Consider the following 25,623-nt stretch of genomic DNA (forward strand, 5'->3'; position numbering starts at 1 on the left):
AATTTTACCAGACATACATGAAGAAGAGACTTAGAAATGCTGAAACTCTCATGTTTACCAATACCCCAGCTTTCTACATGATAAAAAGGAGTAAAATATTATAGAAACTAATGAATAAAACAGAGAACTGAGATGACTAGACCAAAATTTGATGAAAGCAACAACATTAAAAACGGTGAGAAATTATACAACTCAAGAATCCGACATTACTGGTATAGACCGGTTCTTGCGTCTTCAAAAAGACTAGCACTGTTAGCTTTCAAACTAGGATTTGCAATGAACCACATGGGGATAAGAATGGCGCCAGCAAATCCAGTAGCTACACTCGTCAAAATCTTCTGTACATAGCAATAAGCAGTAATAAAAGCCTCTCTAGTCTCGGAACCACGTGGGTACTTAAGTTGTTCTTTTAGGTTATTGAAAATAGTAGATGACTTGTCTTTCATATCATTGGGAAGTAGCTTTTGAAGCTGTTTGGGCATTACGCTGGTCCAAATAGCTCCAGAAATTGCACTTCCAATAGCACCACCAAGGGGAGTAATAGTTAGTACTAATGCGGTTACGATAGCAAAATGTTCTCTCTTTACCACAGTTTGTACACTAACGGTTAAAATATTGGAAATAATACCACCACCGATGCCGACAATGAGCTGAGTCATAATAAGGTAACCATAATTATACTTTTCGCCTCGATAACGAATCATCAACCCTTGACCGAGAATATAAACGGGAACAGCGAGAAGGAAGTAGATCTTGAAACGCTTGTGGAAGTGAATGATGATACCCAGGATGATACCCGTAGTACACGAGGTGATAGAGTATGTATAAGCAATGTAAGTAGCAGCTGTTAAAGAAGTATAGTGAGCAACTTGCAAGAAACTTGAATAATAATTATCCCAACAGTAGAAAGCCATATAGAAGAGAGCCGAAATAGCACAAGCAGCAGCAATGGTGGGTTCACGCATTAACTCAAAGGGTATTGCAGGGAAGCTAGCGATATAAATTTCATACAAAACAAAAGCTATAGAGCAGACACCACCCACGATAATCATAACAATAAACTTGGCATCCTTCCACTTATCTCCTTCGTAGCTGGCTACAGAGATTGTGAGTAATACGAGAGAAAATCCGGCAGTCAGTAGAATAAGACCGATAATATCAAGCTTCTTGAAAAGAGTGACAACATTCATAGTCAACGTATTCTTAAAAGCACCTTCTCTCCAGCCTTTGTATTGATAATAAGCGTAAGAAATGATGAATGGAAGAGCACATACCGGAAGAATGATACACCACATGGCAATTCCCCATCTCCAATTGTTCTCAAAGGATGGAGAAATTTTAGGACCAGTCCACACCGTGACTACGAAAGGAAAATAGGAGATACCAATTACGAGAGAACGGTTAGCTGTACTGGATGAATCAGCAAAAAAAATAGTCATAATAAGTTCGAGTCCTGTGTAACCAGCATTGTAGAGTACACTGCCGCCAGCATATGTCTGAACGTTTTTGGATGTAGCAATAAGGATGAGGCCGACAATATAGAGAAGAAGGGCAAAACAGAAAGCTTCCAAACGACCAAAAACGTCGGATATCCGAGCCAAAGGAGGTTTGATAACGGCACTGATAATATTGTTGGCTGTACCGATGGTGCCGAGTAAAGAATGACCCTCGAATGCTGATGTAGCATAAGAACTCAAACTAGAATAAGCTATAGATTGAAAACTGAGGACAAGGAACATAAGGAATACGGAGACATAGGAAAAGTAATAGGAGAAAGGAGTCCAATGTTGATTGAGGTAATGCGATTTGGCAATACCAGCAAGTTCATTAATAGCGGAAGAAGGCGTTGTGGAGACGTCGAAGGGTTGAACTTTTTCATCCTTCTCGCCAGAATGGGTATCGAAATCATCAATTTGTTGAATACTTTCCTCATGAATGTTTTTCTCTAATTGATCCTCTGGAGATGTTTTGTCGGTTGACCGCTTCTCAAATAAAGAAGGGAATTGAATTTGACGCAAGCGCATTATAAAGTAACTAGAAATGACAATGTTTAAGGGTCCGTATTAGGAATTACTAGCTCTAAATAGAACAAACGATGAAAAGGGGAGTTTTAAGGATGGACTCAGGCTTATACCTGGAACAAGAGCGGTTTTTATTTGTAGTAAAAACTTATCGTAAAAAAAAAAAAAAAAAAAATAGAACAAGAAAGAAACAAAATCATTAACAATGTTCCCAAGACACAATAGCTCACACCAAAGGAGTGTTTGATCTGATAAATGAGCCTTGTAGCCTTTTAATCCGTTTCGATGGAGATGGGAGTGTGATCTATATAAATAAAGCCTCGCAGGGTTCCACTTGCTAGTTATCTGATGATATGTGACGGTTTTATGTAACTTAAAGTACAATCAGATAACTAGTTTGTCCGTAATGACATCAGTGACTGTTTTTTGGTACAAGAAGCGACTGACGAAATAATCAATGTAAACAAATGAAAAAAAGCGCAGAAACGAAAAAAACGGTATGAAAAAATGGAGAATAGTATAGAAAAATAAAGATTTTTAAGACCCAACATTTGTAAAATACTGACCTTTTTCCTGGGTCAAACAAATTCCGCCCATTCTACATATGCATGGGTACTCTCACGAAGGTGAAAAGTCCTATCTTGCTTGAAATAAAAAAAAAGATTAAATAACGTTACAAAGTAGGATATATGCATATTTAATTGCCTCCAATGAAGTAGAAGCCACTTGTAATCCTTTGGTCCTGACGCAGCATGTATTTCGCATGCTGCATTTTTTTTTTTTTTTTTTGCAAAACGACATTGACAGCTCCTGAAGGAATATAGAAGCTGTTTATAAACAACATGTTATAGAAATTTGAAACTCTCAAGGAGGATGAAACAAATATTAGATATGATGAAGTTTATCAGTCTGAAAATAAAACAAGAAAAGAAAAACAACAGGAATTATAAAAGATTTTTCAAAATTAAGCACCAAGAGAGCTTGCAATGCAGAGACAAATACATCTCAGTATAAAGATATAATCATAGTGCTCTGAATTTCATCATGGTTCTAATGGGAAGCTCTAGCAACGCAGGACGTAAATGGTTACAGGAATAAAACCGAAAAAAGTATCTCCATAAATGTAATGTAATAGTGCGTTTTACTTGCTGCATCGGATGCTTCTGAAATAATATTACCTAGGTCTTGGAAAGGAGCATGAAAACTTCCAGAATCTTAATACCATAATGAATACAGAGATAAAAAGATTGTTTCCTTTTAAATAAAGAAAGGTTCCACACGAGAAGGAGGAGCTCTGCAGTCAAGTTTGTGAATTGACGGATGACTGCTGAAAAGTTGCAACATAAAATGCCTGGTATTTCTGGGAAGGGAGATCCGTGATGAGAATTAAGTGAGTAAAACAGAAAAATTATTTGTTATATTTTTAGCTTTTCATTTCTCGCTTCTTCTTTCCTCGTGAGTTTGGATGTTTCGTTAGAAAAAAAAATTCATTTGGAATAGAAACACCGAGGTAAGTCAAAAATTAATTATGCAATTGACGATAAGTCTAATACTAGATAAAAGTCAACTTTTGCTCGTTCAAAGCTTTTGAAAACAAGAAAACGGGCTGTCAATCTCGTTCTTTCAGTAATGAATCTAACCTAGATAATGTAAGGTGCATAGGTATAGACACAAGGTGTTCGTTCCAAAATAAAATAGAGAAAAATTTCTGTCTTTTTCTTATGTTTCTTTTATTGAAGTCATTCGTATTTGTACTGCGTATTTCACCTTGCCTCAAAGTGGTTCTCGTTTCTGACCTCGTACCTCGCGCATCATTCCTCCACCAAACAGCTTTTTGCAAATTCTTTTATCAATTGGTTCCTTTTTTTAATTTTTGTCAACTTTTAAGAATTTTAGATAAAAAAATAATGGCCAAGAAGCAAAAAGCTCGGTAAGTTCCCGCGATTTTATGAATTAGTGTCCCATACTAATTCTCTTCCTCCTAGTTTGTTAATAAAGCTTCTCTCCTCTGCTGGAACTGGTTCTTTCTACGTTAAGTCGAGACCTCGTACGGCTACAAAGCTTGCTTTTCTTAAATATGATCCAAAGTAAGTCCATTGTAACAGCCTATTGTTTTCAAAGTAAGTTTACTGACCAGCATAGAATTCAAAGACGTGTTTTGTTTGAAGAGTCCAAAATGAAATAATTCGTTGAAAGCGTCTTGAAAAATTCTAATTATCTTTCCTTTGATACACTCCCTTCTCCTATTTGGTAAATAACCACGTCCTCCACTAAACAAGATATTTACTACTCTAGTATGCATTTGAAATATATACCTTTCTCTTAGTATATGTACTCATGGTATTCTATGAAGATCTTTTCTGAGTGTGTCTTGCTCCTCTTAAATGTCATCTCATCTTTAATTGATGAAATTAGGCCTTCTTTCAAAATCAAAACCAACATTTTTTGTTTTCATATGCTACTTTGCTCACTAATAAAACGCTCGAGAAGCAACTTACTCTTTCGTTTGTCTTCCCAGTTGATATCTTGCTTAGGTTCATTCACCTACATAGTAGACTATGTTCATTTGAAAGTTATAATTAACCTATATTCTTAAGTTTGAATAAATGAAAGCGAAGGTCGATAATTGAAAATGAGATAGGTCACATCTATAGGAATGAATCCTAAGTACTTGATTTCAAGTAAAGTAAATTACGTTGGATATTAAAGGACTGTAATTCAGTAATTTTAAAATAATTTTATGCCAACTCTCGCTTTCGTTTACTATGATACCAAGGGCTTCAATTCTCTGAATCATCTGCATCACCACATCTGAATATAAACATTAAAACAAAATTTCTTTTAAATTTTCAATTCTTTATTTTAAGACAATGACTGATATGTGCCAAGCATGCAAGACCCTGGATCAGCATACCCATGCCTACCTTCCGCATACCACGCCTTTCTTCAGGTTGGTGAAAAATGCCACAAAAAGCATCATTGAACGATTTACAGTGGAAAGAGGTAACTCTTCCTGATCGTCTAGATGATTATGAAGGTATTCTGGACTTGGAGGAAATCGAAGGCGTCGACGTACAATACAATGACAAAGGAGGAAATTTGAAGGAAGTTACTTACGAAGTATGTGTCCATTGTTTGCTTTAGTCTTGACCTTTACAACTAACAATTAGCTTGCTGATCCGTCGAAGAAGCCTAAAAAGGAGAAACGTAAAAATGCTGGTGACAAAGCTAGTAAGAAGAATGCTAAAAAGCCAAAACTCGACTCCGAGAGGAAGGAAGCTCCTTCTTCCGACGATCAAGTTAACGAGAAAAATGAATTTGCAGCCCTTGCTTCAAATGAGGAAGATTTAGAGAAAAATGTTGATGTCTCAGCTTGGTCAAAATGGCATTTGTCCCCTGAAATGCTGGGATCTTTATCTCGCATTGGATTTTCTACTCCTACCCCCATTCAATCACTTGTTGTTCCGGAAGCGACCGCTGGAAAGGATATTGTTGGTAAAGCTGCAACTGGATCTGGTAAGAGTTTGGCGTTTGCCATTCCGATTATGGAACATTGTTTGAACGTGTTAGACACCAAGCAAGTTCAAGCTCTCGTAATAGCCCCCACAAGAGAATTGGCCCATCAATTATTGGAACACTTTGAAAAAGTCAAGCCAGATTCAAGTTTACGAATCATGGCTATCACTGGTGGCCTTGCCGTTCAAAAACAACAACGTTTACTCAGTAAACATCCCCATATAGTGATAGCCACACCAGGAAGATTGTGGTCGGTAATTAATGACAATAACTTAACCGAGAATTTTAAAAAAATCAAAATTCTTGTTCTCGACGAAGCCGACCGTCTGTTACAGAAGAGCCATTTTGAAGATTTGCAGAAACTTATGGACGTATTGGGAAATCCAAAACATACAAACCGACAGACGCTAATTTTCTCGGCTACGTTGGATGATCATCTTCAACAGAGATTGAGCAAGAAAGTTCAGGCCGACTCATCTGATGAAACAAGCCCTTTTGGTAAGTGATATAAGGTTTTTTACTACTTAAATTACTAATCTTTTAAAGAAAACTTGTTAAAACAAGTTAAATTTTTGGGAGAACCCGCGATTCTGGATGCTGATCCAGAAACGACGGTAGCCACTCGCGTTCTTGAAGGATTATTAGAGTGTTCTCCGAAGGAAAAGGACCTGCATTTATACTATTTGCTTTTACGATATCCTGGAAAAACTATGGTTTTTGCTAACGGTATTGATGATATTAAGCGAATTTCACCGTTCTTGAATGAGTTGAGAGTGGAAGCTTATCCTTTACACGCTCAGTTGGATCAGAAGAAACGCTTACAGTCTTTGGAAAGGTATTGTACTGAAAAGAGCCTAGGGATAGTGAACTAACTGTAAAAAAAAACAGGTTTAAAAAGAATCCGAAAGGAGTGTTAATTTGTACAGACGTTGCGGCCCGTGGTATCGACGTACCAAGTGTTTCTCATGTCATCCACTACCACGTTCCTCATACTGCTGATATGTATATTCATCGTAGCGGTCGTACAGCTCGTGCAAATGAGGACGGCGTTTCCATATTGATGTGCGGTCCTAAAGAGTTGTCGCAATTCAAACGTCTCCTTTTCAAGTTAAAACGTAAATTAGAAGAGTTTCCAAGTTTTCCTATCGACATGAGTCTTCTTGGAGTATTAAAGCCTCGAGTTGAGTTATCACATAAAATCGCAGATCTTACTCGAAAGGCTGGAAAGCTCGGACGAGAGGAAGCCTGGCTTAAAGCTGCAGCTGAGGAGTTGGGCGTTGAAAGCTCAGAAGATGAAGATCCTGATAACCCAAAGTAAGTTACATGTCTTTGTAGTTATAGCTACTAACCATTAGGGAATCTTCGCATAGTAAAAGAAACAATCAAGTTGCTCAATATCGTTCGCAGCTTAATTACTTATTGAATCAAAGGATCCAAACCGGTTTTTCTGGGAAATATTTAACAAGCGGTCTCACAAATATGGCTGAAAAGTTACTAAACGGGCAGCACCATCAGAACATCCTTGGAACTGATCCTGTTACCGCATTGGATGTTTTGCGGAAAAAGGGCAAAAAGCAATCTTAAAACGGAAGTATTTTTGGTTTATGGTTTTTGGTATGGTTGTAATCTGGTTTGGTAAAAAAAAAAAATAGATAAAGTTACATAACACTAATAGACTTCGTGCATGACTGGAAGTTTGTTGTAGATACTTCTGCTATACAACATGTAAATTTTCTTATGAATATATTGTACATCATTAAGCCTTAAAGCCATCATAAATACTCATTGTGGAATTCTCACTGATTATTAAGAGTACTTTCTTGAAAAAACATTTGATTAACCATGGAAACTGTATCACCGAGTATGCTAACTAACATTAAATTTGAAAGAGCATAAATAATAAATAAATAAAAATAACCGAAATTTATTGGAATTCCCAAAATTATTGTCCTAATTATAGGTTTAATTCATTCAGTATTCGACTAGCCAAAGTTTTGTATTGCCAAGAATTTCCACTAATACGGTGAAATGAAATGCCCCTCAAAGATAGAATAGGCACTTTCACGATATATATTTCAAAAGTAAGGACCGAAGGTACTAAATTCTCAGTATTCCCTACTTGTGCATTATCCGGGACGTATCCGTAGGAATCAGTTGAAAAATTTGACCCATTAGAGGGATGACGACGAGGTACATTGAAACTGGCTTTAGCAGGCGTAGAAGGAAGAGTACTGGGAGTATTACCTTGAGGTCTGTAACAACAAGAATAACCGCCTTTAATTTCCTTATATTCGATATCCAACAATTCCATGACGCGAATTAAGTCACGCTGTATACTTTCTGTATTTTTTGTTGAGGTCGTTGAAACACTAAATAAACCTTTTAAGAAAACTGGTTTGATTGGGTCAATCCTTTCTTGCGATTTCGCTTTCGCATGTTTGTCAAGGGGTTGACCCATCGTATCATTTAGAACTTGTTTTTGCTTAAAAGTAGCATCAGCTACTTTCCCGCGACCTAAAGATGCACCTCTCGGATTTAATAGCCTATTGTGTTGAATCGCTGGCGGGACCCCGCCAGTCAGAGTTTTATCGCTGATAGGCGAATTTAACATTTTATCAACGCCAGCATACCTTCCTTCGCGAACAGAAGTTGAGCGTCCTATATTTCCAGAATTCAAAGCTTTATTTTTGTAGGAAACGGGAGGTTTGGAACCCATTTTCGTTCGGGAAACAACTGGAGATTGAGTGGCCTCAAGAGGAGCACTAATCTGAAGAGTAGAAGTAGAAGATCGTGTAGAACTCGAAGATCTACTTTGTTTGCGACGACTAGAAAATCTTCGGAAAATACTTGATGACTTTTTCTCCAGTGTAGAGGGTGAAGACATGTTTGATTGAGTCTCAGGAGAATGTTTGCCTCGCATGAGAGATAACTTTCCTGTTAAACCCGACAGCTCATCATCATTATATTCATTTCCTTTGGAAATAATCTTATTGTCTGAAAGTTCAGGCATAGGAGGGAGTGATCGACTAAAACTTTGTGTCTGAATCGGTGAAGACGGAACGCTTGAGACCGGGGTTTTCACATATCTATTCCAGCTTCCACGCTTGTCATATTGTTGTCTTTCCAAGACGAGATAGTATATCGATATTAATGGATGGAAAGCATCATATATATTTGAGTTAATAGAGAGAGAAGGTAAAATGGGATTTTCGATGTCTTGCGCAGCATGGCGGACACGAAATTCAAAAAAATTCTTCTTTTTTTCAGCGGATATAGGACCGGAGTAAAAGCCTGTTTTGGCCAAAGATTGATAAGCTTCACTACTAACAACTTTAGTGAGTTCACGACTTATTTTCTCAGGTGGGCCAAAGTCAAAACCATTCATTTCCTTAATTATGGTTTGGTCTAATGGTAAGGTAATTGGTGATCTTTCAGGAGCAAAGGATTCTGGTGGACTATCATAGCCACGATTCATCCAAGGATGATTCAGTATCTCATCCAAACTGGCGCGTTTCAAAGGATCAGTAACTAACATTCGGGAAAGCAAACTTTTGCAGTCGGCACTGAGATAGGCTGGATACTCTACAGAACCCTTTTTAATTTTAGCATGCAATGCTGACATGTTTTGATCATCAAAAGGCACTTTTCCGCAAACAAGTACATATAGTACGATACCAAAACTCCAAATATCTACTTCAGGTCCAATATACGGTTGAGCACTCAAGAGTTCTGGAGCAGCGAAATATAAAGAGCCACAGAAGGTTCGCAGCCGAGACTGCCGCATATACAAATTAGAAAGACCAAAATCAATAATTTTTATATCGCCATTTTTTGAAATGAGTATGTTTTCTATTTTCAGGTCGCGATGGACGATAGAGTTATGGTGCAAATACTTAAGGGAACTTCCAATTTGACGGACAAATTTACGTGCCTGCTTTTCCTTTAATTTACCATGAGATATAATATAGTCAAGCATTTGGCCACCGTCCACGAATTCAAATGCGATGTAATAGTGGCTGCTTGTAATGTAAACATCCCTTGCTTCACAAATATACGGATGTCGTAGCAGTGTTGACAAGGCAGCTTCTCGAACCGTACGGATTTCCCTGTTCTTTTCTGACTGAGCAGCCTTGAGGGCCTCCTGACTCGAGACCTTTGATTTTTGACAATCAAGGTTCTGCCGTACAACAATCTTTATAGCTACTTGTTCTCCGGTCTTTATATGATGTGCAGCTTTCACTTTTCCCATACTTCCAGCGCCGATGGTTTTACCAAGCACATAATTTCCGATAACTTTTCTTCGTTCCCGGGATTTATCATCTGAATGGATAAGAGGGGTAGAACCAGGAACACGAAGGCCATGATCTCTCGAGCGAATAGGAGATGTGGGTAAGGGCTTGCGAGTAGATGCGGAGCGTTTAGGACCCATTGTCGAGGCAGAGACGGGAGGCGAGAATGGTAAACCAACGGGATCTACGGAAGACTTAGGCTGAGTTTGATGAGAAGGTGTTTGCATAAAGGCGTCAATTAGATTAGGGTGACGATTAGAGGGATCAGAAATTTTGATTTTAGGGAGAGCACTCATCGCCGCGGCTCTTTTGGAGCTGGCGGCGGGAACTCCGTGAATATGATTATCCATTTTAAATGTCAAACGTCAATTAAGCGTGAAAGAAAAATCAAAACGAGAAAGCAATTTTGAATAACAGAAATAAAATAAAATAAGGCGGAAACGGAAACCAGAAATAACGAAAAGAATAAACTAATTATTCTAAATAATTATGATACTGAATAATAATTAGTAAGTAAACCTACTTAAATGAACTTGAGCTCTTTAAAAAGGAACGAAAGACAATGCTGATGCTGGGAGTGTAAAAATCACAAAAAAATAAATAAAACGAACAACGTAAAAAGGTGGATCAGAAGTTGTACAGATCTCAAGCAAAATGGTACCGCAAAAGAAAGTCACCGTTGCCGGGAAATATACTAAGTATCAACTGATGATCAACGAATTGCAATGTAGTTTAGAGAAATCGACAGATTGGATTAGGAAGGTCGAAAGTAAAAAGTAGTAAAAAGACCACTTGGAAATAAAATAATAAGGATCAATTTTTATAGGCCCCAGGCAGAATGATTGCGCATGTCAATAATCACTGCAGAACGACCGTCTGTAAACTGTCAGCAAATCTACAATCAAGTCAATGTTTTTCAAGCATATGAAATTGGTTCTCAAGCTTTCCAATAACTTTTATAATAAGTAAGAATAAAACAAAAGTACTCTTGAATGTACAATTCGTTTATTGATACTAAAGAATCTTGGGTTTCCTGGTTTTAAGGAAGTGGGTGGTGAACGGTCCAAACTACCTGGTAAGACATTTAATTCCAGAATGACAATCCTACGATTACGTTATCCACGGAAGTGTAAACAAAACAAATAGAAATTTAAAAAATAATGTTAATTGATGAAAATTGCTTGTTTTTCGTAAAAACATTTTAGAAAGTACTCATTTTGTACATAAAATAATCAATTTTCATCAGTTTCATCAAAATTGATTTTTCACGTAGAGATATATAACTCTCATGGTTCTTGAATATTATAATTCATTTTCCTACTAAAAGATATACAAATGTGTCTTAGAGTTTGGAATTCCAGGGATTTGTAAGAGCAAATTGGTTTATTTTCTTGGTGTATAGTGGTTTGTGATGTTTTATTTCCATTAAAAACTTTTGTATGCGCCTACAGTTCTTTCCAATAAAATCACTCATTAAATACTTTCTTTTTATTTTTTTATTGTAGTTCATTGTAAAATTTGTCAATGAACTTTTTTATTTTATTTAATTTTTTTTTCTTCCTACTATTTCACTGTATTTATTTATATATAGCAGAGTTCATCTACGTTAAGTATCGTAATATGTATTTAATAATATAATAAGGTGCTGAAACGAGAAATGAATGCTCACAGCTATTGTCATAAAACGTTCCTACCACAAGGTATAACATAGAAAGATACTTGATCAGCTTTCTATGCGTGTATAGCGATCATATTTTAGGTAAATAACATAAGAGAGTCATCAGGTATAATTGTACTTGCTAATTGTGCCGTTTGACCCATTCCTATTTATTCTTTCTGTTATCTTCACTTTCATTTCCGTCAATTAATTTTTGGTTTTTTCGTTTTATTTCGCGTATTAGTTTTTGTTTTCAAATTTCTTTTCACTTGTTGATTCTATTTTAGCACATAGAGTTCCAATCTTCTATTGCTTGCTGTTTTCTTAACACATTCTATATTCACATATATATTTTTTGCACTATGACGACGCTTCTTCTTACGGTGTTTATTTCTTTAGCTTCGCTCGTTCTAGCTTCTCGGCCTCAGCAACAGTTTTTGGATCTGCATTCTTTTGATCACGCTATCCCTCTACAATGGAAATGGCTTGGTACTGTAGACACTGACCAAAAGACTCTTTCTTTAACAGACAAAACATCTCAAACCGGAGAGGACAGATATGGTGCCCTCTGGGCCAATACACCTCTTTCAGAAGATAGATGGCGCATGCAAACATCTTATGTTGCCCATGCTAGTGAAAACGATGCAGTAAAGTTTGGACTTTGGTACACCAATGAGCCTAGCCCTGAAGGTCCCATTTGTGGTTCATCCGATGGATGGGACGGTCTTTTGATCCAACAAGAAGTTGATCTTACTGGTAAACTCATCGTCCGCGCACTTTTGAACGATAGATCGATTTCTTTGTCACAGTTCTCTGATCCAGACCTCGTAGCATTCGCAAAATGCACTTTCGAAGATATGTCCGATAAGCTTATAGTGGCTGATCTAGCTTACGACGAAGAAAATGGTCTTTCTCTGCTCATCAATCAACAAACGTGTTTTTCATCGAAAGAAATCTTGTTGCCTAAAGGTTATTTCCTTGGTCTCTCTTCCACAACATCATCTGCAAAACAGAATATTGTTTTATCCAACATTAATGTATTGAGTTCAAATCACTTTATGACCAATCAGCCTCTTTTCAAGTCTGAAAAAGCACCTGTCGTTCAAACGCATAACGAACCCACCCGTGACGGAGACTCGCAAATAATTAGTGCCTTGCAAACCGAAGTACAAAAGCTTTCTTCTGAGATTATTTCTTTGAATCAACGTTTAAAGGATTTGCATGTCACAACAGCCGGTTCGTTGGATCGTCTAAACAGTCTTTCTAGCAGTCAAGTCTCTAGTGATAGACTTCAGGAACTTGAAAATCGCCTAAAAACTGTACTGACTACCTATTCTTCTGATTCAGAATCTGTTGCTGCGCGTCTAACCAAATTTGAAAAAGATCTTGCAAGTACTGTGGCCAAGTCTTCTTCTCATCTTAATTTCACCAACGTTCTCATCGTTGTCATTCTTGGTGTCATCGTTTCCTATGGAGTTGTGCTCGTTCGACGAGAGCGACGTCGTCACAAGTACCTTTAAAGTCATGAAACCAAGCAAACATGTATATATGAACGAATGTCACGGTACCTTTTCCCTTTTTACAAAAATGTTACCTATGTCAGCTTTTCGTGAATCATGATACATTCTAACATTGTGTTAATAAAAGCGTTAAGCATGTAACACCCTTCTTTACACACTTTTTTATGTAGTGGATGACCCAAGTAAAAGGTCCTTACTATTTACAAAGCCAAGAATTTAACTAGTTTTCAAGTACTATATAACAAAAAGCATTTTTATTACGACCATTATTACGCCTTATTCCAAACTCATTGTATTTAAAGGAATCCAATGCGGTTAGCGACGTCGAGAGCATCGGCTTCAGCAGAGAGCTTAACGAATGCCTTTTTGGTACCATTGGGACGAACCATGGTGTTGATCTTGACAGCATCAACGTCGTACAACTTCTTAACGGCGGCCTTGATAGTGTTCTTGTTAGCGCGCATGTGAACACAGAAGACAAGGGTGTTATCGTCTTCAATCTTCTTCATGGCAGACTCGGAGTTGATGGGATTGTCAATGATCTTAAATTCGTCAAGACGAGGAGCGTGAGCAACACTCTTGCGGGCATATTTGGGCTTGCGTGAAAGCTGAAGAGTTTTAGGTCTAAAAAGGAGTTAATGCTTGAACTTTTCGAAAGCAAAAAAACAATTCTCCAACGTAGTCATGGACACTCAAAATCAGTTTCACCACATTGGAATAAAATTACACAAAATTTTCGCCTAAAAATAGTACTTACCTACGGAAGGTTGTAGAGGTACGAACCTTTCGAGCAACCTTATTGTGAATGCCCTTTTGAACGGCCTTTTGTGCTCCTTGTGCTTTGCCAACGCTCATTTTAGACTCTGGTAAACACACTAATCAGTCTTGGTAGTTTCATAACCGCCGTTACTCTTTTCTGAAAACCAGTCACTAGCCCTACCCTATGCTTTAATTAACGAGTCTTTCGTTTGATTTCACAAAACTAAATCTTTTAGCCTTCGCTTATATCGCCACAGATCGCTGTCTTTACTGATCTCGCTTTATATTGAGAGTGATTCACAAACATCAAACGTATCCTTCTCCATTCACATCTTGTCGAACTTGACCTTCTTGCAAGGGATTATTGAGTGAATTCTTGGATTAATATTGGTTTTATATTTTGGAAACTTTTTGAACAGCTGTGAAGATAAGATACAGCATATCATAAAACATCTCGTGGTTTGAAAATTTCCGTTGTCTCGACATAAGAACATCTATATTACATTCTTTTCATTGACTGTAAATATATAGCGTGAATTCATTCTTTTCTTTTTAAAAAAAATTTGGATATTTTAAATAAAAAATAAGAAGGATGAGCACCAATTTTGAAAAAATCGCTCATGTTGCTAGAGGGATGCTGAAGGATCCTTCCAAAAAGTACAAGCCTTTCCAGGGTGTGCATTTGCCTAATCGACAATGGCCTGGTCGTGTTATTACCAAGGCACCTAGATGGTTGTCCACCGACTTGCGTGATGGCAACCAAGCTTTGCCTGATCCCATGAATGGCGAGGAAAAGTTGAAGTATTTTAAGCTTTTGTGCAACCTCGGATTTAAAGAAATTGAAGTTGGATTCCCTAGTGCTTCTCAAACGGATTTCGCTTTTGTTCGTCATTTGGTTGAAACTCCTGGTTTGATTCCTGAGGATGTCACAATCTCTGCTCTTTCGCCTTCTCGTGAGCACTTGATTAATCGTACCATTGAGGCTCTTCGAGGCTCCAAAAATGCTACTTTGCACTTGTACAATGCCGTATCTCCTTTGTTCCGTGACGTTGTATTCCGTAACTCCAGGCAAGAAACCTTAGAGCTTGCAAAGAAGGGTGCAAGGGCTGTCACTATGGCTACAAAGCATGCTGCTGAATCTACACCAACCAATTGGGGTTTTCAGTACTCTCCGGAAACATTTTCCGATGCCGAACCTGATTTCTCTTTGGAAGTCTGTGAGGCTGTAAAGTCTATTTGGAATCCTTCTACTGCTAAACCCATCATCTTCAACTTGCCTGCTACCGTCGAAATGTCTACCCCAAACACATATGCCGATTTAATTGAATACTTCTCCACCAAGATCAGCGAGCGTGAAAAGGTTTGCGTTTCTCTTCATCCCCACAACGACCGTGGTACTGCTGTTGCTGCTGCCGAACTTGGTCAGTTGGCAGGTGCTGACCGCGTTGAAGGCTGTTTGTTTGGTAATGGTGAACGAACAGGTAACGTTGACTTGGTGACCTTGGCATTCAACTTGTATACCCAGGGTGTCTCTCCCAACTTGGACTTTTCCAAGTTGGATGAAGTAATCCGTATCACGGAAGCTTGCAACAAGATTAACGTCCATCCCCGTCATCCTTATGCTGGTAACCTTGTTTTCACCGCCTTCTCTGGATCTCACCAAGACGCTATTTCCAAGGGTTTGAGAGCATACGACGATCGTAAGAACGTTGACCCTACCTGGAAGGTTCCATACTTGCCTTTGGACCCTCACGACGTGAACTCTGAATATGCCGCTATTATCCGTGTCAACTCTCAATCCGGTAAGGGTGGTGTTGCCTATTTGTTAAAGACCAACCGTGGTCTTGACTTGCCTCGTGCCTTGCAAGTTGAATTTGGTGCAGTTGTGAAGGATTATAGTGACAACAAGGGCAAGGAATTGACTATTGGAGAGATCAGCGACTTGTTCAACACCACTTATTTCCTTGAATTCCCTGGCCGCTTCTCCTTGGACGACTATACCTTGAGCAGCAATGGTCCCAGAAGCAAGTCTATCAGCTGCGTGGTTGATGTAAAGGGAAAGAATGCTGGTCGCTGTGTGATTGAAGGTAGTGGCAACGGTCCTATGTCTGCAGTTGTAGATGCCATGCGTCGTCAATTCAACATTGCTTTTGATATTGGACAATACTCTGAACATGCTATCGGATCCGGAAACTCAGTCAAGGCAGCTTCTTATGTGGAGATCAAGTGCAACAACAATTCCTTCTGGGGTGTTGGTATCGATGATGACGTTACTTCCTCTGGTTTGAAGGCTGTCATGTCAGCAATTAGCCGTGCTGCTACAGAAGTTGCAAAGTAAGACGAATCGGATCTTACAGTGCAGCTCGACGACGACGTACTACACGTTGGAAAGAAGAAACAATACAGAAAAAAAAGAAAGAAAAGGAGAAAAAGAAAAAGTAACAAATATTGTCTATATGTGTATTTTTCAAAGGCTTGCTTTCTATAATTTCTGTAATTCGAAACGTTTTTATGTGAGTTGATCCATGTGCGTATGACTTTTTTGCGAATAACAAGCAAGCAGCACATGAAAAGCTCCAGAAAGTATAATGAAGGAGTATGTGGTTTGTTATTATATAATGTATAGTTTTTACTTCTTTATTTATTTTTATTTGTTTATAATTTCTTTTTATTTTTCCTCACATAATCTATAGTAGTACCTTGTGCTCAATTGTAGTGAAGTGTTTTCTGTCTTGTCTGCATATGAGATGGATACGAACTAGGCAAAGAAGAACATGGAAGCATAGCAACAACTTGCATAGTAAAACCATGGTCGACTGCATAACGGTGGTAAACAGTGATTTCCCACGTTAGACGTTGATTTATTTACTTATGCACCTATAAGCATTCTAGGTAAAGTAAGAATGTATTTCATAAAAAAGAAAAGAAATAGAAACAATAATAAGCATAATACGTTGTATGGTAGGAAAAGATCCAATTTAGGAATATCTGATTAAAAACCTGAATACGGAAATTAAGTGAAAATTACTGTTACTCATGCTACCTCGGAGTAGCAAGGTCCGCTGTTACCCGTACCGAACCTTCGCGGCGGCCGTAAGATACAGTTTCGCTTAGCATTATATATTTTTCCCACCATGACCCAAGGTAAACAGAGCAGTGTGCCTAGCAGATCCAAAGTATCCTAGAACACACCACTTCTTGAGGATGACAGGGAGCGCAATGGCTGGACCAACGCCCGAAACTCAATATCAAAGAACTTTAAGAAATGTAAGTAAAGAAATAAAAGAAAGCATTATTGGCAAGTATGCTCTGGTGAGATTTTAAAAGGAATAGATGCATATAGAAAGGAATAAGTGTGTTTATATGCAGAGCTATGAGGAAGAAGAAGAAAATTAAATATTTTTTGAAAAAAAGTGGAAAAAAGACAGAATGCTAATAAATGCAATGATTAGATTCCAGGAACATCTGCCGGATCGTTTTTGACTATGCCTAGACAATCCAGAGGAAGACGTCGTTTGCGTTCCAAATCGTTTGTTGGACGTACTGCTCAAGCAGCAGTTCAAAAGAGTAAGCAAAGAACTTGGATCATTCCACTGATTCTTCTCGTTATTTGCATCGGATGGTATTTGTTGGACCCATCAGGAAGTCCGATTCGATACGGAATATTCATAAGTTACCCAGTTCCAGGTACATCTCCCGTGCAATATGGCAAAGGACCGTTAGATATAGCATTTTGTATATTCTATGCTTTGGTGTTTAGCTTTACCAGGGAGTTTATTATGCAGGAAATCTTAGAACCATTGGGTAGACACTTTCATATTCACAAGCAAAACAAACTTCGTCGTTTTGAAGAGCAGGCTTATACTTTTCTCTACTTCACCATGATGGGTATTTGGGGTTTGCATGTTATGAAGCAGACTCCTATTTGGTATTTCAACACAGATGCATTTTGGGAAACGTACCCTCACTTTACTCATTTTGCATCGTTCAAGGCGTTTTATCTTGTTGAAGCTTCTTACTGGATTCAACAGGCTCTAGTTTTGGTTCTGCAATTAGAGAAACCCAGAAAGGATTTCAAAGAACTCGTTATGCATCACATCATCACTTTGCTTTTGATAGGCTGTAGTTATTACTTCCATTTCACATGGATTGGTTTGGCTGTGTTTATCACCATGGATACGTCGGATATTCTGCTCGCCTTTACCAAATGTCTCAACTATCTCAACGTGTCTTTTGTGTATGTATCCTATTTAATTTTCGTATTTTTGTGGATTTATATGCGCCACTACCTCAGTTTGAAAATTATTTGGTCCGTCTTGACCTCTATGGCGACTATCAATTCTTTTGAATTGAATTGGTCGGCACAATACTATAAGTGTTGGATTTCTCAATATGGTACTGCTTTCTTACTGATATCTCTGCAACTTGTGAACCTTTACTGGTTATTTTTAATCCTTCGTATCGGTTATAGAGCATTTACTACCCAAGACACTCATGATGAAAGGAGCGACGACGAGGATGAACACAGTCCTGAACCACAGGATTCCGATGGTAAGAAGGAGAAATAGAGTTTTCTACTTTTACACTCTAGTTTTCTTTTTATCCGTAACTTTATTTTTGTATTGATCGGTTGTGCTATATTGTTGGATAAGACTTTGGTATTATTTCGTTTAGGGAAACATGGATAAAGACTTATAGAAAGAAACGACAAAAAAACTTCACATCGCACATTTGTTGCTCCGTCGCTCACTCCTACAGTAAGGCCGCTGAGTTTTTGCTTCTTATTGCTTTTGTTTTATTTACAAGTATGAGCTCGTGAAAACCGCGAGTTCATGATTTTAGTCTTCAAACTGTTTAGTTCTTGGTAGTATATAAAGAATGGTTTCTTATACAACGTTGAATTCTGGACAGTGAAAAGACATACCATATTTTTTAGTCCTTTAGTTTTTATAGAAATAAAAAAGTGTTTCATTATCATTATTTTACAAGAGTTCTCACAGACAGAGAATGGGACACGTATCATGAAAATCCACCAGATGATAGATTCTACAGAAGGTATATGAATGAAAAAAAAAACAAAATTCACCAAACCAATGCGGTGTGTCTATGTGTATGTAAACGCTGAAAGCTGAAAAGGGAAAAAGGTATTTCCAGCTTCTATTCCCTTGTTTCGGATTCCTCAAGGACTTTTTCACTGACCCAAAGAACGTTATTACAACTAGAAGGTTGGTTAGTTAAGACTGCAATGACAAGGTCAAGAAGGAGCAAGTTGTCAAGCCCGTTTTAATTTAAATTATTATTTTAACTTTTGTTCTAATTTCTTTTTTCTTCCTACCCATCAAATAGAGAAGAACTAGTAAAGAAAGGTGTCCAAAGTTCTTGAAGGATAGAAATTGACTTACCGGATAAAAATTTCGCCCAGATCGCCAGTTTTTTCACCATTTACCCATTCTGCAGCATTCAAGAGCTGAAGGTTCATGTAACTATCCACAGATTGGAGTGTTCCCTGGTATTCTTGACCCCATTTTAAACGAACGAGAGCAGGCTTTCCAATGAGCTCCTGTAAAAAGGGTTTGGGATTGACTGGGACAAATGACATTTTTCTACAGCTATCAAGAACAGGTGTCCCTTTTCTTGTGCTCGTGCTTGGAAAAGGTCGTCTTTATTTTTTCAATGTGTTAAAGAAAGCGTAAGCCCAGTTTTTGGTGTATGTCGTTTAGCGAGGGTGGACGCAAACACGCTAAATGTCGTTTCAGATTATCTTTAGAAAGAACGAAAGAAATGGAAGAGGAAATTAGAGGTTTTTTATTCCGAAGAATTGTTCTTAGAATCTTGTCGTTTTACAATATAACGATTCAAGTGTTCTTACCATTTCGCACTCTTTCTCTGTGATGCCTTTGCAAACTGTACATAGAAAGAGCATGTATTGTTTACTAACCAAGTAAGATTAATACCTCATATAGAAGTCAATTTCAATATTCGGATTTTCCAATGCATAACTGAAACAATAAGAGTCCTATATTTTAAAAAACAAACGAACAGCCCTTTTCAACCCACTTTTTACTAGTTTTATTGAATTTCTTGTATATGCACTGTTTACCGAAGTCTACTGAGATATAAGGTACGTCTTGGAGGGTCCCTATTTACGATGCACGTAAACGCTAGTTGTAGTCACCTAAACATGCCTTTGAACACAACCATCTTTAATTAAACAGGTTATTATTTTCAGAATTATCTTTTGATTCGTTACGATTAGTATACTTCGAGTTGAGGAAATATGGAAAAAAATCAAGCACGAGAAGAGCGTCTAAAGATGCTTCGTGAACGCACGGTACGTTAGGATGCAAGTTTAAAAGTCTTTGAAGAAATAACTAACTTTTTGGATTAGAGACAATCAACTCATGAAAATCGAAAAGAATTGGTAAAAGAGAGCGCAAGAGAGAAAGTAGATCCTTCTCTAGAGCACCGGTTAGAACGAAAACGTTTGGAGGCAGAAGAGGAATTGGCAAGAATAGAAGCTGAAGAGAACGGAGAAGATTATGATCGAAAACGTGCTTGGGACTGGACGATTGAAGAAAGTGAAAAGTGGGATCAACGGATTCGCCGAAAACAGCAAACAAAGAAAGCAGCAGATTTTACAGACTACCATGAACAAGCTCAAAAAGATTACATGAGAGGTATACGCGAACTGAAACCCGATTTGCAAAAGTACAGGAACGAAAAAGAACAGCAAAACGATCAAAATTCCGTTTCGCTGTATGACGAAGCTGACCGACTCGATTGGGTCAACAATAAACCCGATAAAGAGAAAGTCGACCGCTTAGTCGAGGACATTCAAAAGCAAGACATGCGACGACAAAAGAATAACAAACGAAAGGGACAAGGCAACGAAGATCACATCACTTTCATCAATGAACGGAATCGTAAATTCAACCTCAAACTTCAAAGATTTTACTCCAGATACACAAAGAACATTCAGGAAGATTTGGAACGAGGTACTGCTTTATAATTCCGCTTTTTTCCTCCTTTACTTTTATTTTTATTTTTAAAATTTAATTCGGGGATCAGAATAGCGCAGCTGAAGGAGGTGCACCGATAAAGCGATTGCTGGAAGAGGCTGGTAGTCAACCATTTACATTTCTCTTAATTCGTTTCCGTGGCTGGTATCGTATGTTGGGCTGGCCCAAGACCATGAGGTTGGTGTAGTATTTATATATCTTGTTGGCAATGTTGCTGTTTAACTGAATTGTTTTTGTCGAAACTGGGTTGGACATGTCAATGTCGAAATTCGCTTCGAAGGTTCAGCTTCCTTCTCCTCTTGCATTTAAAACAAAGTCTACGGAAAAAACTGCTTCTACCGATGTTGCCATTCACCAGGATAGTCCCATTGGCGAAGTGAATCCGCTACACGATATTTCTGTAGAGACTTCTTCCCCCGGTGCAACTAGTCGTTGGTCTCTCTCATCCGCTTCCAATGCGAGTTTTGAGAGTCTTCTTTCTGATCAAGTTTCCGTGCTTTCTTTCTTAGATTGCCCTGTAGACGATTGCTTGAGTTTAGCGAATCCGCCCAGTTTACAGAATCCCAGTGAATCCTCAAGCGCACATTCACGAACTTCAAGTAGCTGGAGTGAGAGGTTATCCAAATTTTCCAAACATTCTCCCAAATCATCTCTTTCAAGACATTCTCCGAAAAACTCTGTTTCTTCTTCCATTGCCGCAGTTTCCTCAACCTCTTCCAGTAAGCCTCTGTCCCGTGATCCGCAAAGTAATAAATCGCATGGCATTCGAAAGCATCTTTCTCGGGCTAAACAGTTGGTAAAAGACGTTTGTGAAAGTGTCAAACATATAGGATCCGATAATGATTCGGATTATCTCGCAACCGTATGCTTCGACAATAAGAACACTCCAAAGGCTGTTATTGATGTCAATCATGATACTGAAGATCACAAAGAAGATACTCATACTGATACTTATGGACCCGTCGACATCAATAATATGGATTCATTGGTAGATCTGGCTATTGCTTTAAAAAAAGAAAGAAAAATTGAAGATGCTATTGAAATTTTGGAGTTCATAATGCCTCGCGTGTCTGCCTCCCATAATTTTGTTCCATACGAATTAGCCGAATTATATAAAATACGAGGTAACACTAGCGATTTGAAGAACATTTTCCGTTTACATGTCTTAGCTGCATCTTTAGGTCAAGAGAAAAGTGCATTCTTCGTTGCTGACGCTTACTTTTATGGTACCTACGGTGCGCACGAAAATACCTTACGGGCTTTGCAGTATTATCATTTGGCAACGGATAAGAGCAATCCAGATGCAATGCTGGCATTGTGCAAACTATATTTAAAAGGCTTACCGGGCCACATTCAAGCTAATAGTCGAAGGGCATTTGAATACGCTCACCGTGCAGCTATGTTAGGATACGCACCGGCTTGCTATGTCCTTGGAAAGTTTTATGAAACCGGTATTGGATGCGAAAAAGATTTGGCTAAATCAGAAGCTGGATTTCGTGCTGGCCTTGCGAAATCGTCATGTATAACCGATGCTGACGCTTTACAAATAGCCATGACACTTGTCCTCCTTCAGTGAAGGAGAGCTAATTTTCTTAATTTCTAAATTTTAACCGTTTGATGCATCTTGGATTTAATATACCTCTGGTTGGCGTTTAGGTTCCGAAAGCAGCTGTGCTGCTTCATTTTTGATCTCTGTTACTCTGTTATTTTAGTTATATTTTGTATATTATAGTTTTTATTGTTTAGGTTAATGAAAGTTTTTAGTAGATCTTTGCTATTATTGTATCTTAATGCTCGTTATTTTCATTTAAACAAATATTGAAGTAGAACATTTTACTTTTGTATCGCATGCGTATTTTTTTTATTCAAATATCTATTCAGTTGTACTCCGGTTCACTTTGTATTATCAAGTGACCTCAGGTTATCGTTTTAACATTCCTCAATCTTTACCATTGAATAATTTCGACGACGTTTCATATGGACAACAAAACAGTGGATAAGGAGTATTATGAGATACTAAAAGTACCAGTGGATGCAGATTTTGATACTATAAAAAAATCATACCGGTAAGCAATCTTCATTGAGTATTTGCTAACCTCGGGAAGTCGTTTGGCAATTCGACTTCATCCTGATAAAAACCCAGATAACCCGGAGGAAGCACGAGAGAATTTTCAAAGAGTATGTTTCAAAAGTTAAAAAAGAAAAACTTGATATTTACCTACAAGTAAATTTGATGACATGTATACTAATTGAGCAACTAGTTGGGAGAAGCATACCAGGTCCTAAGCGATCCTCAATTACGAAAACAGTATGACCTTTATGGTAAAGAAGGTGCTGTACCTGAGGCGGGTTTTGCGGATGCATTTGAATTTTTCAGACAGCTTTTTGGAGGCGAATCCTTCAAAGATTACATTGGTGAGCTAAACCTGTTAAAAGAACTATGCAAATCAATGGAAGAATCTTCTTCTGAATATAAAGCTATCGAAGACGTTGATGAATCGAAGAAAAAGCTACAAGAAGAAGAATCGAGGCAGCAGGAATTACTATTGCAGGAACGAATTGATAATCTTTGTCATAATTTGGTAGATAAACTGTCTATATGGACAGAAACCGACATGTCCGAGTCAGTAACCAATGCCTTCAGAGAAAAAATGCGCTTGGAGGCTGAAATATTGAAGGAAGAATCATTCGGCGAAGAGCTACTGAATGCAATAGGGTCCACTTACCTTCAAAGAGCGAGAATTTTCCTTGAAAGCCAATCGTTTTTTGGAATCAAGGGTCTTTGGAGTAGCTTGAGAGCAAAGGGCTCACTTCTGAAGGATACTTGGAGTACAGTTGTCAGTGCAGTGGAAGTTCAAACAAAAGCAGAAGCCCTCGCAAAAGCAGAAGAGGAAGGAAGCAACTGGACGAAAGAAAAGAGAGAAGAAGCTGCCCGTGAATTAACTGGTAAAGTATTATCGGCAACTTGGAAAGGGACACGTTTCGAAGTTCAAAACGTCATTCGGAATGTTAGCGATAAAATTCTATTTGATAAGAATATTCCACAAGAGAAGCTCGTACAGCGTGCACATGCTTTATCCATGGTAGGAGAGGTATTCCTTTCTGTTGCTCCAAAACGAGAACGCGCAGATAATTATTTTGAAGAACTGCTAAATCAGCAAGCCCCATCACATGAGTAAAGAATGTACCTTTGCATTTGCTTAATTACTCAGTCATAGTTTCCAATATTTCAGTCTTACTTACTTTTTCGTATACTTATAGATCAACATAGGATATGTCTTCTTACGAAAACTCTTCTACGTTTTTGAATATTAATTTTTTTTATTTATTTTTTTTATAAAACTGATTCAAGTAATGTACTTTCATACTATTTCTTATTACTTAATTTATTTTAGGGGTCCACCAGGTGAGTTAGGTAAACGAGCTGTCAAAATTTCACAACCAGTTTCAGTAACAAGAAGAGTGTGTTCAAACTGAGCAGAACATTTACCAGAAGCAGTTGATGATGTCCAATCATCTGGCCAAGTAATGTCTCTCGCAGGGCCTAAAGTCAACATTGGCTCAATGGTAAATGTCATTCCAGGACGAGCAATCCCTGGGGCTTTGTTACGGGCATAATGGGGAATTGTTGGAGCACAGTGGAAAAGTTGATTCACTCCATGTCCACAGTATGTTCGAACGACTGAAAGGTTTACATCGGTAACAGACTTTGCATGTTTTTCAATAATGTTACCAAACTCTTGAAACATGACACCGGGTTTAATAGCCTCAATCGCCTTATCCAAAGCAATACGAGTATTCTCAACAAGGCTAACAAGTTCAGGATTACTCTTTGCCTTGTCACCGACATAATAAGTCTCATTCAAATCTGCGTGGAATCCATTGTGGTATATGCTGATATCCAAATTTATGATATCTCCATCCTGTAAAGGCCTCTGATCGGGAATACCATGACAAATAATTTCATTTATCGACGTGCAAACACTTTTTGGAAAGGCATAATAATTTAGAGTACTAGGATAACATTCACGTTCAATAGTAGCCTCATGAACGATACGATCAATTTCATCTGTAGTAACACCAGGACGAATAGCAGCAGCAGCGGTGTCAAGCACTTCACGACCAAGCCGGCAGACTATTCGCATTTGTTCTTGCTCTTCAGGAGACAAACGCTTGATTTTGAAGCTACGACCTTCAATTTGTTCACTACGAGAACTACCTGACTTCGCATAGTCAGGTCTCTTGATATGTTGTGGTACCTTACGAATAGGTGAAAGAGGATAATTAGCTCTAACAGACCCGGTATACTTGAATTTGGGGAAGGGATCATAAGTTCCGTCCTCTTTGTAATGTTAGTGCAAGATTTGGATTTTATGTGTCAGATTAAACTTACCTTTTTTAACAGCTCCAGGAGGAATGTGTAATTGCTTATGAATTGACTGTGAAACAGTTAGATCGACCGAGCTGACTGGAAAACATATTATGCTTGCTAACGTTAACTTACCCAGCTATTTTTAAAACAATCCTACAAATTGAGTTAGTAGTTGTTAATATATATATAATGTTGATTTTTATAAACAACTTACTTGTCCGCAAAAGAAGGAACTAGTGTTGTTGGCCAAACATTTTGGACATTGCAATTTATTCGCGAAATTATGGCAATCAATACCGGCGCATAATGTTTTAGCTGTTTCAGAAGCCATTTTGACTTAATCCAAAAATTGTATAGGGTTGTACTGCCTTTTTTTTGTGAGACACGATGTGACTCAATGGTTGGCTTCTGGCAAGTTGGAAAATTGCTCGGACTACATTAAGGTACAAATAGATCTACTGAAAAGAAAT

At 38.0% G+C, this 25,623-nt stretch overlaps 13 protein-coding genes across 13 annotated transcripts; 8 read left to right on the forward strand and 5 right to left on the reverse strand.

Annotated features, from left to right (window-relative positions):
- Positions 1-65: 65 nt before the first annotated feature.
- On the reverse strand, positions 66-3,964 carry SOCG_03273 (siderophore iron transporter 1). The gene has a single exon (XM_013161761.1). The coding sequence runs from the start codon at positions 2,022-2,024 to the stop codon at positions 207-209; it is 1,818 nt and encodes a 605-aa protein (XP_013017215.1). The 5' UTR covers positions 2,025-3,964; the 3' UTR covers positions 66-206.
- Positions 3,929-4,206, forward strand: SOCG_03274 (ribosomal protein subunit L39; the record flags this gene model as incomplete). The annotated part of the gene is made up of 3 exons (XM_013161762.1): positions 3,929-3,946; positions 4,007-4,108; positions 4,164-4,206. The coding sequence occupies 2 exons, from the start codon at positions 3,929-3,931 to the stop codon at positions 4,055-4,057; spliced, it is 69 nt and encodes a 22-aa protein (XP_013017216.1). The 3' UTR covers positions 4,058-4,108; positions 4,164-4,206.
- A 481-nt stretch (positions 4,207-4,687) lies between these two features.
- SOCG_03275 (ATP-dependent RNA helicase Mak5) lies at positions 4,688-7,311 on the forward strand. The gene is made up of 5 exons (XM_013161763.1): positions 4,688-5,141; positions 5,192-6,035; positions 6,084-6,372; positions 6,426-6,851; positions 6,893-7,311. Exons 1-5 carry the CDS (start codon positions 4,983-4,985, stop codon positions 7,119-7,121), a joined length of 1,947 nt encoding a protein of 648 aa, XP_013017217.1. The 5' UTR covers positions 4,688-4,982; the 3' UTR covers positions 7,122-7,311.
- Positions 7,312-7,347: 36 nt separating this feature from the next.
- On the reverse strand, positions 7,348-10,930 carry SOCG_03276 (CAMK/CAMKL/KIN1 protein kinase Kin1). Its single transcript, XM_013161764.1, has one exon. The coding sequence runs from the start codon at positions 10,174-10,176 to the stop codon at positions 7,492-7,494; it is 2,685 nt and encodes an 894-aa protein (XP_013017218.1). The 5' UTR covers positions 10,177-10,930; the 3' UTR covers positions 7,348-7,491.
- A 564-nt stretch (positions 10,931-11,494) lies between these two features.
- SOCG_03277 (lectin family glycoprotein receptor) lies at positions 11,495-14,135 on the forward strand. The gene has a single exon (XM_013161765.1). The coding sequence runs from the start codon at positions 11,846-11,848 to the stop codon at positions 13,001-13,003; it is 1,158 nt and encodes a 385-aa protein (XP_013017219.1). The 5' UTR covers positions 11,495-11,845; the 3' UTR covers positions 13,004-14,135.
- Positions 13,179-13,905, reverse strand: SOCG_03278 (60S ribosomal protein L25). The gene is made up of 2 exons (XM_013161766.1): positions 13,761-13,905; positions 13,179-13,627 (listed from the first exon to the last, which is right to left on the reverse strand). The coding sequence occupies exons 1-2, from the start codon at positions 13,856-13,858 to the stop codon at positions 13,300-13,302; spliced, it is 426 nt and encodes a 141-aa protein (XP_013017220.1). The 5' UTR covers positions 13,859-13,905; the 3' UTR covers positions 13,179-13,299.
- SOCG_03279 (2-isopropylmalate synthase) lies at positions 14,070-16,465 on the forward strand. The gene has a single exon (XM_013161767.1). The coding sequence runs from the start codon at positions 14,355-14,357 to the stop codon at positions 16,098-16,100; it is 1,746 nt and encodes a 581-aa protein (XP_013017221.1). The 5' UTR covers positions 14,070-14,354; the 3' UTR covers positions 16,101-16,465.
- A 443-nt stretch (positions 16,466-16,908) lies between these two features.
- On the forward strand, positions 16,909-18,742 carry SOCG_03280 (sphingosine N-acyltransferase Lac1). The gene is made up of 2 exons (XM_013161768.1): positions 16,909-17,029; positions 17,215-18,742. Exons 1-2 carry the CDS (start codon positions 16,967-16,969, stop codon positions 18,328-18,330), a joined length of 1,179 nt encoding a protein of 392 aa, XP_013017222.1. The 5' UTR covers positions 16,909-16,966; the 3' UTR covers positions 18,331-18,742.
- Positions 18,743-18,919: 177 nt separating this feature from the next.
- Positions 18,920-19,361, reverse strand: SOCG_03281 (Sm snRNP core protein Smf1; the record flags this gene model as incomplete). Its single annotated transcript, XM_013161769.1, has 2 exons — positions 18,920-18,980; positions 19,165-19,361. 2 exons carry the CDS (start codon positions 19,359-19,361, stop codon positions 18,920-18,922), a joined length of 258 nt encoding a protein of 85 aa, XP_013017223.1.
- A 678-nt stretch (positions 19,362-20,039) lies between these two features.
- On the forward strand, positions 20,040-20,771 carry SOCG_03282 (SYF2 family splicing factor; the record flags this gene model as incomplete). Its single annotated transcript, XM_013161770.1, has 2 exons — positions 20,040-20,093; positions 20,151-20,771. 2 exons carry the CDS (start codon positions 20,040-20,042, stop codon positions 20,769-20,771), a joined length of 675 nt encoding a protein of 224 aa, XP_013017224.1.
- A 263-nt stretch (positions 20,772-21,034) lies between these two features.
- SOCG_03283 (chitin synthase regulatory factor Chr1) lies at positions 21,035-22,357 on the forward strand (the record flags this gene model as incomplete). Its single annotated transcript, XM_013161771.1, has 1 exon — positions 21,035-22,357. The coding sequence occupies one exon, from the start codon at positions 21,035-21,037 to the stop codon at positions 22,355-22,357; it is 1,323 nt and encodes a 440-aa protein (XP_013017225.1).
- Positions 22,358-22,576: 219 nt separating this feature from the next.
- Positions 22,577-24,109, forward strand: SOCG_03284 (DNAJ protein Caj1/Djp1-type). Its single transcript, XM_013161772.1, has 3 exons — positions 22,577-22,847; positions 22,887-22,959; positions 23,043-24,109. Exons 1-3 carry the CDS (start codon positions 22,759-22,761, stop codon positions 23,958-23,960), a joined length of 1,080 nt encoding a protein of 359 aa, XP_013017226.1. The 5' UTR covers positions 22,577-22,758; the 3' UTR covers positions 23,961-24,109.
- On the reverse strand, positions 24,103-25,608 carry SOCG_03285 (methionine aminopeptidase Fma1). The gene is made up of 4 exons (XM_013161773.1): positions 25,368-25,608; positions 25,286-25,306; positions 25,175-25,220; positions 24,103-25,123 (listed from the first exon to the last, which is right to left on the reverse strand). The coding sequence occupies exons 1-4, from the start codon at positions 25,482-25,484 to the stop codon at positions 24,168-24,170; spliced, it is 1,140 nt and encodes a 379-aa protein (XP_013017227.1). The 5' UTR covers positions 25,485-25,608; the 3' UTR covers positions 24,103-24,167.
- Positions 25,609-25,623: the final 15 nt, after the last annotated feature.

This window comes from Schizosaccharomyces octosporus (genome assembly GCF_000150505.1).
Source record: "Schizosaccharomyces octosporus yFS286 unplaced genomic scaffold supercont6.1, whole genome shotgun sequence".
Taxonomy (NCBI): Eukaryota; Fungi; Ascomycota; class Schizosaccharomycetes; order Schizosaccharomycetales; family Schizosaccharomycetaceae; genus Schizosaccharomyces; species Schizosaccharomyces octosporus.